The following is a 13,827-nucleotide window of genomic DNA, read 5'->3' as shown; positions in this document are numbered from 1 at the left end:
AAAATTAAATTGAACGCAACATTGAGAGACGAAAAAACTGGCGAGAGAGGCATTCTTTGTGTGAGAATGATGGATTTAATAATTGATCACGGTAGAGATTTGCCGGAATATTTATTATTACATTTATAACATTTTATATTTCGCAGAGTTGGAAATTAAATCGCATTAAGGAGGGAACGCCTCAAAGAACATTGCAGATAAAATGTGCTCGAGCTAAAATGCATTCGTTTATCATAAATTTATGAAATTTTTCGTGAAATTTAAAATGTATACAAGAAGCGTCGGTGAAACTTGTTGCTGATAACAGCAAGTGTTAGCTTAAGAAAATAAATGTTGATGAAATCAAAATATGTGGCAGTAATCTATTGTATGGAAAAACAATAAAGATACTAATTATGATAAGATATAATATAATTCTCCTAAAAAATTATATATGAAATTATAAAATTATTTTTTCATGAAATTACTTTCAAAGTTATTCATGTTATATAATATTTATAACTTTTATAGAGAGAGCATTGTACTTTATTGACAGAAGTGAATATAGATTCCGTAACAAATTTCGAAATAACGAGAACGGTTTTTTTTTTTTTTTTTTATATTTTGCCCAGAACTGGACAGAGGGAACTTCTCATAAAATAGCAGCTTTATAATACAGGAAGTTCGAGGAACGCTACTTGTAGGAAGCCAACTGACCGACCTACCGGTCAATTGTCCATCCGGTATACAATTGAAAGGCGCGCGGCAAACCCTTTTCCCAAGTTTCTCTAATCTATTCGAGCAACGCGGTCAGGCACGGGCTAGCTTCATTCATAAACTCGTGGTGGTGAACAATAGGGTTTTTGCTACGCCTATCCGAGCGCGGTTATCTAGGCAAATCCTCGAGCGAAATACCGGTAGGTTTCATTGAGCCTTAGCCAGAGAGCAATTTCGCAGCGGCATTGACTGCGTCTAAGGCGACACTTGGCAAGTTGAATTGGCAGGAAGCCCGACGCCGCTTAACTCTTCTTTCAATGAGATTATCGCCGGTTACTCGGGGCCTCCTCTGCCACTGAGCCCGACTTCATTCGCATTGTCGCGGTCTACCGGCTACGACACGACAATTCACGAGCCATTCGGCGGGGGCGGAACGCGAGACTATCAAAAAGTTCAAGTCGAAAGGAGCTGAGTGTCCGAAGTGGATGATCGATAGCGGTTGCCGGAACTATGAGAGCGAGGCTTTTGTTCAGATCGTGCTACTTCGTCCTGAATTATTGTCATTGATTGCAATTAGCGCGTTTCGTGTCCGTTGTATTCCACTAAAAGAGTTAATTAGCAGCGAGTACTACCCGATGGCGTCGAATAATCGAATGTATCCCGTAATTGTTACCCGGGTCCTCTTCGTATTTTTTTTTTTTTTTTTTTTTTTTTTGTAACGATCTCATTACGGCGCTTCGCGTAGAGATTTTCGCGATCTGTTGCCACGCACGTGCTTTTCCATTATTCGTCATTAACGTACTTTCAAGAGCTCTAACGACGAGCTGTTTCTATATACCAAAGATTGCACGTGAGAAGGTTCTAATGAAGACTGCCAAGTCGAACTAGCTGGCAGCCGTTTACCATGAGCTCTCTTGCGTTTAGCACGTTTAGTACCGCGTCAACTGACCGCGTAATCATCGCCGTATGAGCTGGAATAATGCCAGGAAAGCCTAAGTGAATTAGTCGTGCGTGTTGCCCGATACTTTTATTTCTCTCTCGCTCTTTTCGTTGAGCGCAGGCGCTTTAGTGGTTGGCCATTTACGGACGCCGGGAACAATGCCCCCTCCGATGTATCGATTTTCGCCGGTTCCGACAGTACCTTATTAGGCGTATCTTCTCAGCGAGTTGACGCGATACATTTAAAATTCAAATGCATTCGTTGTTCACAAATATTCATCAAAGCCCACCTATAAAAATTCTCACGGGTTATTATCCCATGTCCTGTTACGTACGCGCGGGAGGGGTGTCTTTAGGGCGAAATAATTTTTACATTGCCAACTGGAAGAATATTATCTCGACGATATTTTAAAGTCTGTCATTAGTCAACGCCAATAATTTTGTTAAAAATCTACGATGATCCGGTTTGAAATCGCGCGAGACGGAATTTGAATATAATCTCTTCGTTTTGACAACCGCACAACGTATTCCGGACAACGTATTATCATAAATATCGTTCCCGGTGCGCGATTTTCCTGGTGACAAATGTGCTGGGAGGTAGCGATTAATTTATTTAATGGGGATTCTGAGAAGAGCGATACGTACACACGGTGGGACATGTTAACGAGCGACGCGTCGTCGATAGCATCGAACACGGTTTCGCGAGCATTCACGAATTATAATTGGCCCGTAATTAATGATACCATCGTTATTGACAGCTGGAAGCTGTGCGCGCGTCGCCGCGCGCTAACGCGGCGAGTTACTCGCCTCGGCCGCGCCCCTTGATCCCATTTCGGGCTCCGCTTATTTTTAGGCTTAATTGCCCCAACGTGTTACGGCATAATCACCGTCACGGTACGAACCTGATCGTGAGATATCGCGCGGCAATTGCCAATGTTTATGATCGTGCCCGCGCCTTTGAGATCGGATTGCCGAGTAATTTTATGAAGAACCGGTGCACGTAAGATAAATAATTTTTGGAAAGAATTTAATGATATCGCTGTGACGTAATGTCTCATTATATCCAAGTGTTGCGAGAATCGAAACTGGTGTTCGCACTACTTAAAGCTTGCGCAACGCGGAGTGTATTCGATCTGATTTTTATTAACTTTATTCTTTCGTTTAAATAATTTGCGTGCACAGTTCTACGCACGCGCGATTATATAATAAAAAATGTACAATAAAACCTGAATCTTTTATCACGTTTATTGACGATTTATAGGATTTTTGCGGTCAAATGTGTGGATTACGGACGCTTGCATGGAAAAGATTTATTTTTCAAAAAAGCGCGATACACGTTACAATGCGTATCGACGAGGGACAACGATTATAACTATCGTATATATAGTGTACACTCGCCTAAAATCGATTGATATCTGTAAATAACTTAGTAAATTCCGTTAATATCACAACACATTATTTCCTCACTTGATCTCGTACTCGCCGAGGTTCCCCTTACGCCTCTTCGAAGAGAGCCAGCCCGTTGTGTAGTTCATCCGATCGAGGGATCGCTTCACGTTTGCTCGATACTCGTCTTCGTAAGCGTTGAGATACAAGTTCTTGAGAAAAATTTGATTATCCAGCTCGGAAAGCGGCAGGAATCGTTTCGAGCGGCTCTGCTGTTGCGCCTGCAGCTCGTCGAAAGTGAATTGTTTCGATTTGGCATCATCGGCAGACTTTCTTGAATTCTTTTGATCGCTGCTGGCCAGCTTTATGGACAGAAGCTTCCTCTTTTGTCGCGGCGAGCCAGCATCTTCCGAGGCATTTCGTATCCGCTTACTACGGTGCTTCGGCGTCCCTTCTTTGGCCGGAATCTCGTTGTCCAGCACAGCGGTGTCATTACTCGGAATTGTCGATGATTGATTATCGTATGACTCGACCTCTTTCGGCACCGGTGTCGTGCTGGTTTCTACGACTACGCTCTCTTCCGTCGAGTTCAATCGATTCTGTATGATATGTTTGAAAAACGCGTACATCTCGCCGACCGTGAAAGTCGTGCCGTTTCTCACGGTGAACTTGTCGATATTCATCTTCTTGATTAGCTCTTCGGTTGCGTTTCGCGCCTCCAACATCGACAACTTCTCGGTTACATAACTGTTGACGAACTCGTAGAAGCCCTTGTAATAATTCTTCCTGTGCTTCTTCTTGTCCCTTCGCTTCTCCGCGTGTGACAAACCTTTTCTCTTCGCATCCTTTCGGATCTGCTTCTCGTTCCAGCGTATGGACTTGTTGTAGAATCGCATAATTCGTTCGAATTCCCGCTTCAATTTAATAAACTCTCTCTGATTGCGTATTTCGAAGTCCGAACGAGCCCTGCTGTTGTTTCGTCGCGATTCCGCGAGATCCACGTGAAAGAAATTTTTGCTCATTGCGTTCAGCAAATCGTGCATGGTATTGTTGCTGGAGTTATTTGGTTGTCTGGCGTCCATGCGCTGCAGTTTTCTATATACCATCTTGAGAAACTCGATCATTCTCTCCTCTCGCAGACGGGATCTATTACCGTGATTTGCATGCGTTTTCCAAGCCGATGGATCGGATGTATTGGTATTGTTTCGATAGTTGACATCGGATGCTGGCTTCATTTCCGACTTATGCTTGGCGTGTTCGCGACTTCGATTCATCTCCATATGTAGAAGCTTCTTGCCCACTTTACGGAAGAAATCAATGAATTTTCTGAAACATTAATATTCAATTTTTATTAATTTAACGATGTTCTTACATTATTTCTTTATATATAATTTTTTTGATGTGTTAATTTTTAAAATAATTGTATCAACAATTAAAATGAAAATTATATTTAGGGAAATCATTTCAGAGAAATAATGTAAAAAGACCTTTGAAAATAAATGAAATAATTTTTTAAATTAATTAATCAATTTTTATAAGTATAAATAAATTTCCTCGTTTACTTTACGCGTATTAACATTTAACAAATTTGTATAAGTTTTTATTATTATATAATTTACTCTAACTCACTGTAACTTCAAAGTAACGTTGTAATTCGGAGAAGCATCGTCGTCCACTGATCTACGTCGTCTGCTCCATCTGAGTCTAGGATGTTGTCCAAGAATGCACTTAGGTAACTCCTTGGGACTCCATGAACCGCCTATGCAAGTCGCGCCGGCTGGTCCTTCGTCGAGAACGTAACCTTTGTCGCAGTCGTACATAATTTGCTTGTTGTTGACAATCTTCCTGACATATGGTCTATAATCGTAAACTCCCATATTGCCCACCAAGAAAACCTTGCCATTCTCGATGAAGCCGGGAAATGGGCAAAAGACTTGATTGCAATACGGTATATCGCCGATCCAATTGCCGTAGCGACACTCCACAGACTTGGAAGCGTTCGATGGACCGCCGCCAATCAACTCGAAGCCATCCTTGCATCTGAAGACCGCTTTCATGCCATGGTCCGTCTTCGGCGCTATCACCATCCCGTTCTTCGGAATCTTCGGCATCTGCTTGCAACGGGCCGGCGAGCAATTGGGCACTATCGACCAAGTACCGTTGTTGCATAACACCGGCGTGCTGTTGGCGGCGAATTCGTAATTCTGAATGCAGCTAACCAAAAGTCTCTCGCCGTGTTCCACCACCGTAACATTGTTAATGTGATTTCTGTCGCGGCTGGCTACAGTGACATGACCGTATTCAATCTGTGGGACGACGCACGGCGCTAAGCATTGCGGTAGAGGATAACGCCACTTGCCGTCTTTTTGACAGACGGAAGAAGTATTGCCCTCAAGTTTCATGTGATCCTTACAGCGGAAAATTATGCTGGCGCCCATACCTGTGCCTATGATGGTGATAATTTCACAAAAAAAAAAAAAGAAAATATTTGTAATACTACCTACTTACATTTTAGTTTATATTATCCGTTTAATTTTATATAAAACACACCGGCTTCAATGTTTTCGATCCAACCGTTATAGAGCACGCCAGGTAAGCCACAATTGATTTCCTGGCAAGTAGGCGTCTTTCCAGTCCATTTTCTGTCAGCACCGCAACGTCTAGTCGCTGCGCCTACAACGGTATAACCGTACTTGCATTCGTACGATACGATGGAATTATACGCGTAGGAGGTGTAGACAGCCTTGCCGTTGACTGGATTATCCGGCTTTGGACATTGTACGGACGTGACCTATACGAAATATGTATTGAGCACGTTCAGGCACGTTTTCGAGAGATATATTTCGATTTTAACGCTTGATTCTTAATTTCTTACTTGAACGCATTGCGGCAATTCCTTCGGGATCCATGTACCATCCGCCAGACACAATTTTTCCGCTTTGCCAACTAATTCATAACCCTCCGAGCAATGATACGACACGCGACAATCATACGTGTAACATTCCCCTTAAAAGCAATATCAGCTGATAAATATAAGTCTCTACCGCGGATCGTAACATTGAATATAATAATTAATCGTAATTATTTGAACTTACCAGAGTACCATCCATTAGGAACGTCTGGGGGTGTTCCACAGCTTTGAGGCTTGCAAGTGATATCCGGCCCGAACCAATTAGCAATCTTCTCTATCATTAGACATTTTGCTCGCTTCACTCCCGTTGCCATGTATCCGTGATTGCAGAAATATTGCACCGTATTATCAAGGTCGAAGGTCGTCTGTTCCGATAGAGCGTTGTGGTGTGCGTTCTGAATTTTCGGCGGCTGCGAGCAGAAGGAGTTGGGGTCCCTCTTGCAGGACGGAGTGGTCCCGGTCCAGTGACCGTCGGCGCGACAAGTTCTCTCGGATAGACCGACCATAAAGTAAACAGTATCGCAGGCGTAATGGACTCTATCCCCGAAGAATCTTCCGGAGACAGTCATTACGCCGTGATCAATTTCGGTCAACACCGGGCATTCACGCTCGGGCTTGATGCACGACATTCCGCAGGCTCCGTCGCATCTGCATTTCTTCTTCTTGCTCTTGCAATCCTCGTCGGTCGAGCATTTTCGCAGACACTTTTGATTTATCAACTCCGCCTGCTCCTCGTCCCTCGGGCACATGGCAGAGGGTGAGTTTCGCGGATTCTTATAGATCCGGCCGTCATCGTCCACTTCGGGTCTCGACTGATAGCCTTCGTCGTCGTCATCATCATCGTCGTCATCATCCCAGTCATCATCGTCGTCATCGTCGTCATCGTCTACAGCTGCCTGTTGTCGAAGCTTCGATTCCGATGTGAGAAACTGAGCGCACAGTAAAAGTAACAGAACAATCGCGCTTGGTCTCATTCTGATTGAGGAAAAGACTTCTAGATTCCACTGGAAGATTCACTGGAGGATACGCTAACAGTCAGACAACACGACGATACCTGGACACAGTGGGACGTTTACATGACCGCTCAACTATCCTAACTGACCATCTCACACGGAGATCTGCGAAGAGCCAATGCCGTGATCCCTCAGGTGCGCACGATCACCCATCGAAGTGCACCACAAGTCCCGCTCAGAGCACCGCAGAAGTCATCTCGCGTTACGACCGGGCTCGATGTTGTTTCTCTAACGAGCGCGATTATTAATCGAGCTCGGCTCTTCGACGTCCGGGTGGATTAAGGACTATCTTCGTCGGTCTCTCTTGCCGGAGTGCTCTTCCGCTCCTACTGGCTCCACCTCGCTTTCTCTCGTTCTATCCTGGAAGCTTTTTTCTTTATCGTACGAACTGCGGTCCCCCGTTGACGGGAATTCGCGAATATTCGCGCATCTCGCCGCGCGCATCCTGCCTGTTCAATACATCTCTTGATTCTCCCAGCTTCCAGCAGATGGCGAAGAGAAACGGGGTGATAAAAACGATGAAAAGCTGCGCAGCCACCCTGGGCACTCGTTTCTTCGTGATGGTTTTCAAGATAAGGGCAGTTGTAAGCGAACATTTGCCTTATTTTTTTCATCAAATTTTAATTTTAAAAATGAATGTGGAGTTATATTTATGACGCTATGCAGCAAATTACTCTTTGAAATGTTATATTATAAAATTGATTTTATTCGATTCTCAATCGTTACAGTCAAAGAAATCGTTAATCATTTTCAAAGCTTCTACCGTTAACCTCTAACAGTAAAGTTTCGATTATCGTAACCAACGACTATTTAAAAAAAATCGCATGTTCTTCATTCTCGTTTCGATATAGATTGCTAAAAAATTCCTCGAAAAGCGTGCATAAGAGGCAAGAAAGACGATATTCGAAAGAGAGGCTGGACTGTGCAAAATCGCAGCGTCGCAAAAATGACACGGTGTCGTAAAAATTACAGGAGGGATAGGTGTTAAAACGAATCATAGCACTTACCGAGGTGTACAACTGTACACGCGAGCAAGCGAGTGTACTTGCGAGCCAATCCTAAGTTCCTCGAACACGATACAAGCAGCGGATACGAATTGTCTCTCTAAAAGCATTCGGCTTGACATCGCTTCTATTTTTTCGTGTAACACGCAACAAATGCACTTTGCCTGCTTAAATGTTGTCTGAGATCGTTGACCGCGATGACCTCATGATTTCACGAGGTTCACGAGGTTACGAGGACGAGACGTGCCACGGAAAAAATTTGCAATTTTCAATTTAACGTTTGGCGCCACAACGATCTGCATGACAAAAGATTGCTGTTTGCCTATCTTAGTGTCGAGTAGCGAACGAGTGAAAAATGCGCGCGCGTCACGTATGAGCGTGGGTAGTAGCCGGGGGGATCGGTTTTCATCGGACAACGTCGAGCCTATCTCCGGCCTGTACTTGTTAGTCGTCACGCTACCAAGATAATCCTCGATCTCTAAGTCAAGCATCATCGTTAGGGTAAGCCTATGTCTACCATTGTTTTCATAATGATAGCGATCAATCGGTATGGTTCAATGCCTCGACGACACTATAGGTGATCCTTGATTCAATCTCATAATCAATCGCGCTTCATCGTTCTTGCATCGTGTCTGTAGAATATCTTCATATTCAAATAAGACGTTTTCGGGTAGCTTCCATTTGAGTGGGGAAAAAAAAAAAAAAAAAAAACAGTCCGTTCAGAGAAGATTTGAATATTAAAAGTGTGATATGCGTGTGTATTGCAGTTACTTAATTAATGTATAAAACATATATTTGTACCATGAAGCCATGAAACCATTACAATTTTTTTGAATTGACTAGAATATTTTTTTTTTTTTTTTTTTTTGTGTGTACTTATGTCGTTGCGATAAAATGTCAACTGGGTTTTTAATAAGACTGGTTCTGGAGTCATTCAGTGTCAGGGCCATTTCTGCGGCATCAGACCGGATTGACAGAGTGGCAGTAACTCGGTAGCTGAAAATAGGAGTGGCTGGAAGACAAGAGGACAGCTCGCTTAAAGACATCCTCGTGGCGCCTCTTCGCGGCTGTAAGGAATGAAGGAAAGCAGTGAGTCTCAATCGTCGTGCGACTAATTGATAAAAAAATACCGCTTTACTTTCTAACGTCATCAAAACTCTCGTAATATATTATCTTTCTTGTAGAAGAGATTTTTAGTCAAAGGTACATAAATCAGAGTAATACCGGAAGGATTTTTTTTAACGGTGCAACATATACATATCACTCGAGAGATCCTGTTGTTGAGTTTCTTCGAAGGATGTCTCTTTTCGTCCTCGGTGGGCGGCACACGCCTCGCCAGCTTTAGAAACAAGAACCGACTGACTATTAAAGTGTCGGTTTACAGTTGCGTGACTACGTTACATGACATTGCATGGTTTTTTTCACTTTACTTTCTCTCCGAAAAGCATTCGATTCTTTACACAATCTTTTTTTATTCTATTAATTTTTTTTTTTTAAGGATTGAGCAAGAGTCGAGAATACGAGAAAACATGACTGGCAAAGTTTCTCTTCTTCGGAGAGTTTAAGAAGCTCCAAGAAGTACAGCCGTAAATTCGCAGAATGTTTCACTTTTTTTCAATTAACTTTATTCCCGCCGGATGTGGAAAAGTACGGGGAAAAAAAAAACAGAAAAAACAGAAAAAGAAAACTCTCAACTCTCGGCAAAAGATACGCGTTTCTGCTCATTCTACAGCTCGTTACGCGACCATTATCCCCAGTCTCGCGAATCCATTATTCTCTCTTCAGCCTCTCGAAGGTTCCTTTGCGATTTGCGCACCGTCCACATGACGCTGCGGAATAATGGTTTACGGTCGTTCCCCGGGACCGACGAGAACCTCCGGACTCTGATCGCGCGCATACATACTCGTCGGCTCGCGCATAATCCGGTTGCAATCTTTTGCACTCAATCACGAAGCAAATGACGCCAGTTGGCGTTGGTCTAGAAGAGGCGAAATTACAGAATGAAATTGATTTAAGAAGCAGACGCCTCCAGCGGTATGCGGAGAGTTTTGCGACCGGACGTTTCGGCTTATAGCCGATGATTGCCCGTCCTAGGGAGTTTCTACACATTCATCATACGACAAAGTAAAATTTCAAACAAGCAACTACTGTTTCAATAATTGATTACTCCGTCACTTTTAGATTTTTCCTTTGCTTTATGCTTTTATTAATTATTGAAATTATTTATAAAAGCTGATTTTTTTTTAGATGTATATATTTATCTATGTTACTATTGATTAAAGTATAACATATTTTAAATTATTCCATCAAAATCGTAGACATAAACGTATAAACTAGTCAACGAGATTATGTACGTTTTTATCCTGTCGAAAGATTACTTCTTATCGCCCGATAAATGTCCCGGTGCAATCTTCCGTCGCCGATTGGCACTTAAACTTTCTTTTAACTGCCAGCATCCACTTCGGATGAACGATCTCGAGCACTCTCGAGCAATGTGGAGGCATCCACGTCGTCACTTACTCATTGGATCTTTATGCGCCGCTGCGCAGCGTTCGCCGCTGACGCTTCTTTTATGAGCGAATACGCTGGTCAGCTGAGCGCGTTCGTTTGACAGATGCACCTACGCTCGGCAAAGTTTCACTCTCGATAGCTCGGTACATGTTTTAAGCTGCATTTGACGGATCGCAAGCATTAACAATTATTGGACAACACGTCTTCAAGTTTTATTCATTGATGAAGTATCGTAAAGAATTTTCAATATAATCAAGAAGCGCATATTTCGAATTCTTCTTTTACAGAATCTTTGCTCAATTTATTATGTTTAATACGTAAAGCTTGACACAATTTGAAATATTTCGATACCCGATTATATAATATAATATTTTTGAAATGAATGTAAAATGTACGACTTTATCGCAAACTTCTACAGCAGAATCGTCACTGTTAATCCCAGCGATAAGTTTCTATCTACGTCTCTTTCGCACGAGCAATAAAAAGGATTAATATGTTTTATCGTCGTGCAATATACATAATTCTGCGATTCAAGAATTCTGAATGTCAAGATAACAATTCTCCGCAAGATGTGAATTGTTCTTTTTTTTTCTTTTTTTTTTTCGAATACTGATCGCGTGTGCGAAATATACGGGCATTTTAACGGTACAATGGTAAAACTGCAATAAAATTGCGTTTGCTTTTTGCGCTCGTTAATTCCACCGCATATTCGGCATCTTTATTCGCAAGTCGCATTAGCTCATCACGTTTCGTTTAGTATGCTATTACCTCTTTAATGATTGACAATTTAAAATTAAATGTTGAAATTTTTCTCTCTCTTCTTATCGCTAATCCTAATTAATGTATTGTAACATGTCAGGAAATAATAATCAAACTCGTGTATTTTTCAGAAAGAAATATCGCAGGATATTCAAGTCGAGGGAAAGAGTACACGTTATTAAGAACATTTAAAAGCCTGCGTTACAGAGGTGCAGATATCACGCTCTCTAATTTCGCTTCATTCTTAATAAAGCTTGAACTCGCTGATTGTAATAGATTAATTTTTTATGTCCCGTATAAAAACATTTATAATGCGAAATATTTTATTTCAAGCTAAAAATTGTCTCGATAAAGGTTTTGAATATATAACACATATCTTGGAATTAAAAGCCGTTCATTAAATATTTAAACAGTACGAAAGGTTCTCTCCTTTACGTATCGTCCCGTTGGTATCGGCGTCGTAAAATTCGTTCCAAGTGAAAAAAGGAGAAGAGAATCAATGAAATGCTTTTCGCCGGATGCACATTGCTGCCCGGATTCGGATCCACTACGCAGAAGACTCTCCCGAGAGTTTTAGGCACTTAAATCGATACAGGTGCTTCCCTCGAATGTTCCCAGAATGTTATCTGCACGATTGCATGACCCGGAGCTGTTAGCCAGCGTATTCATAAATATTTGATGATCGTTTCTCCATTTGGCGCCTATTTACGGGCGCTTCAGCGCTCTCCCAGCTTGCTGCAACCTGGAGAGATCGATTTTATTGATCAGAGCAACTTTTTTGCGTATTAATGTCAATTTTAATCTTCACGTTATTTTTCACTAATTAACTGACTTTCAATGTTACGAATGATATTAATAATTAATAATTTACGTAAATATATATAATATCATTAAAAATTTGCAAATAACGGCGAAACGTCGTCCATATCAGAGAATTCTGGGTTCATGAAGTTATCTCGTAAGTGCCATAAAAAGCTGTAATTCTGTTTTAGCCTCTTGATATTACGCGCCGTTTAACTTTCTCAGATGGCGTCAAAATCGTCGCATTATCTTAGATCGAGGTATCGAGGCCGCGTCGGTCCCCCTTCCAACATTACTACTATTATTACTTATATACACTGGCGCGCATTTAATGAAATTCCGGTCTTTACGATCGCTCGAGGAAATCGTATCCCCAAGTCGCTTTACATCCGGCTGTAAACCGATGGAATACGCTCGCGAATACGCCGTGGTCTTTCGCGGACCGCCGGATAACGCGTGAGTTTTACGTGTATCTTTAATGATGCCGATTTCCATTAACAAGTTCATAATTGGCGATTTATCAATCGCTATCGCGTGCTCGCGTAAACCTCGCGAGACGGGCGTCGTTCGTCGCCGTCTTATCTCACGTACGAGTCGAGGATCCGGTATATATAATCCAAAAAGGGCACCGAAATTCTGGTCCGAATCGAGAAGTCGGCTTTGTACCTTTATTACGGGCAGTAAATAAATAATTGAGATTTTTTTTTCCACGAACATATCAACGATATTTTCGCGCTCTGTTAATAGCTCGCCGCGTCGCGGATGCTGGAGATATTATGCTCATTTTACGATTCGGATGCGAGAGTAATGCACAAACGCAACTTGTTACATACAAGATGAAAATTTTATGGCCTAGGAATTTTATCGTCTCTTTATAAGAAACACAAAGTGTATGCGCATTCATTAAATTTTATTATTACGAAGGGACTTAAGTTTAAAAATTAAATAAAAAATATCACGATCGATATCTTTTTATTGCGACTATATGTATAGGTGTAAAATTTTTCAAGTTATATTATTTAATTATATTAATTAGTAATAAAGTTACGACACTTTTCTTATCTATCATTTATAGATATAAAAGCTTGCCTGCAGATTGAGAAAAAGGTTTTTTTCAGATGCGATCATGTCGTTATCAGGTCTTAATCTCTCGCAAGTGTTCATCATTCGCAGCGACTATATATCTATTATACTGGTAGGCTTCCTTTGCGTGACAGCCTGCCTCTTGCCAGTCGACGTTCGTCGTTCACGTGCCATTGACGACGTCACATCCGTGCACGCGTTCGCGCAAGAAAGTAAATCTGAATGGCTAATTATGGAGACAATGATGCGGAACTCGATGAAGACCGGAAGGAGACGGGAAACTCTTTTCGATGCCACGCGTGAGACTCTCTTCCGCATCGCGATTACTATCGAGCGGATCATTCGCGACCGAATACCGCTGCGTGTAATAATAATAATAATAATAATAAACAAAGATTGGCGTCTACTTTTCTGCTCGATTAAAATCGTTTTTCTTCGACAGCTTAGGAAAATGGCATTTTCTACAAGCTCACGATTAATCGCACGATTAGTTGTCAGATGGATTTCTTTTTCCTTTGATTGTAAAGGAATGATATATTCTTGGTAGATTATCGGTACGCAGGACGAAACGGGGAGGATTATATCTTTCGATTTAAGAACACGCGTTACCTCCCTGCAAGTCCCGGGGGGACTTGCCCTAAAGGGGATGCCAAGAAAAAGTAGCAGCGAAAGCCTAAGACGCGCAGTAAAAACCGTCCACCCGCGTTGTGTGACGGCTTAATAA

At 41.9% G+C, this 13,827-nt stretch overlaps 2 protein-coding genes across 2 annotated transcripts in view; one reads left to right on the top strand and one right to left on the bottom strand.

Annotated features, from left to right (window-relative positions):
* Nucleotides 1-2,879: 2,879 nt before the first annotated feature.
* On the bottom strand, nt 2,880-7,337 carry Hasp (Hig-anchoring scaffold protein). Its single transcript, XM_070311946.1, has 5 exons — nt 6,117-7,337; nt 5,897-6,027; nt 5,572-5,812; nt 4,651-5,467; nt 2,880-4,347 (listed from the first exon to the last, which is right to left on the bottom strand). Exons 1-5 carry the CDS (start codon nt 6,904-6,906, stop codon nt 3,099-3,101), a joined length of 3,228 nt encoding a protein of 1,075 aa, XP_070168047.1. The 5' UTR covers nt 6,907-7,337; the 3' UTR covers nt 2,880-3,098.
* A 78-nt stretch (nt 7,338-7,415) lies between these two features.
* LOC138941963 (uncharacterized) overlaps nt 7,416-13,827 on the top strand; it is a 58,552-nt gene continuing 52,140 nt past the window's right edge. The window contains exon 1 of the mRNA XM_070311952.1: nt 7,416-7,529. Coding sequence (XP_070168053.1) covers nt 7,434-7,529 — 96 coding nt within the window. The 5' untranslated portion in view covers nt 7,416-7,433. The remainder of the gene's footprint in view (nt 7,530-13,827) is intronic.

The sequence above is a fragment of the Polyergus mexicanus genome, unplaced genomic scaffold (assembly GCF_030449975.1).
Source record: "Polyergus mexicanus isolate NDT 795.1 unplaced genomic scaffold, iyPolMexi1.0 SCAF_21, whole genome shotgun sequence".
NCBI classification, from domain to species: domain Eukaryota; kingdom Metazoa; phylum Arthropoda; class Insecta; order Hymenoptera; family Formicidae; genus Polyergus; species Polyergus mexicanus.
This window is presented reverse-complemented; position numbering and strand designations above follow the sequence as displayed.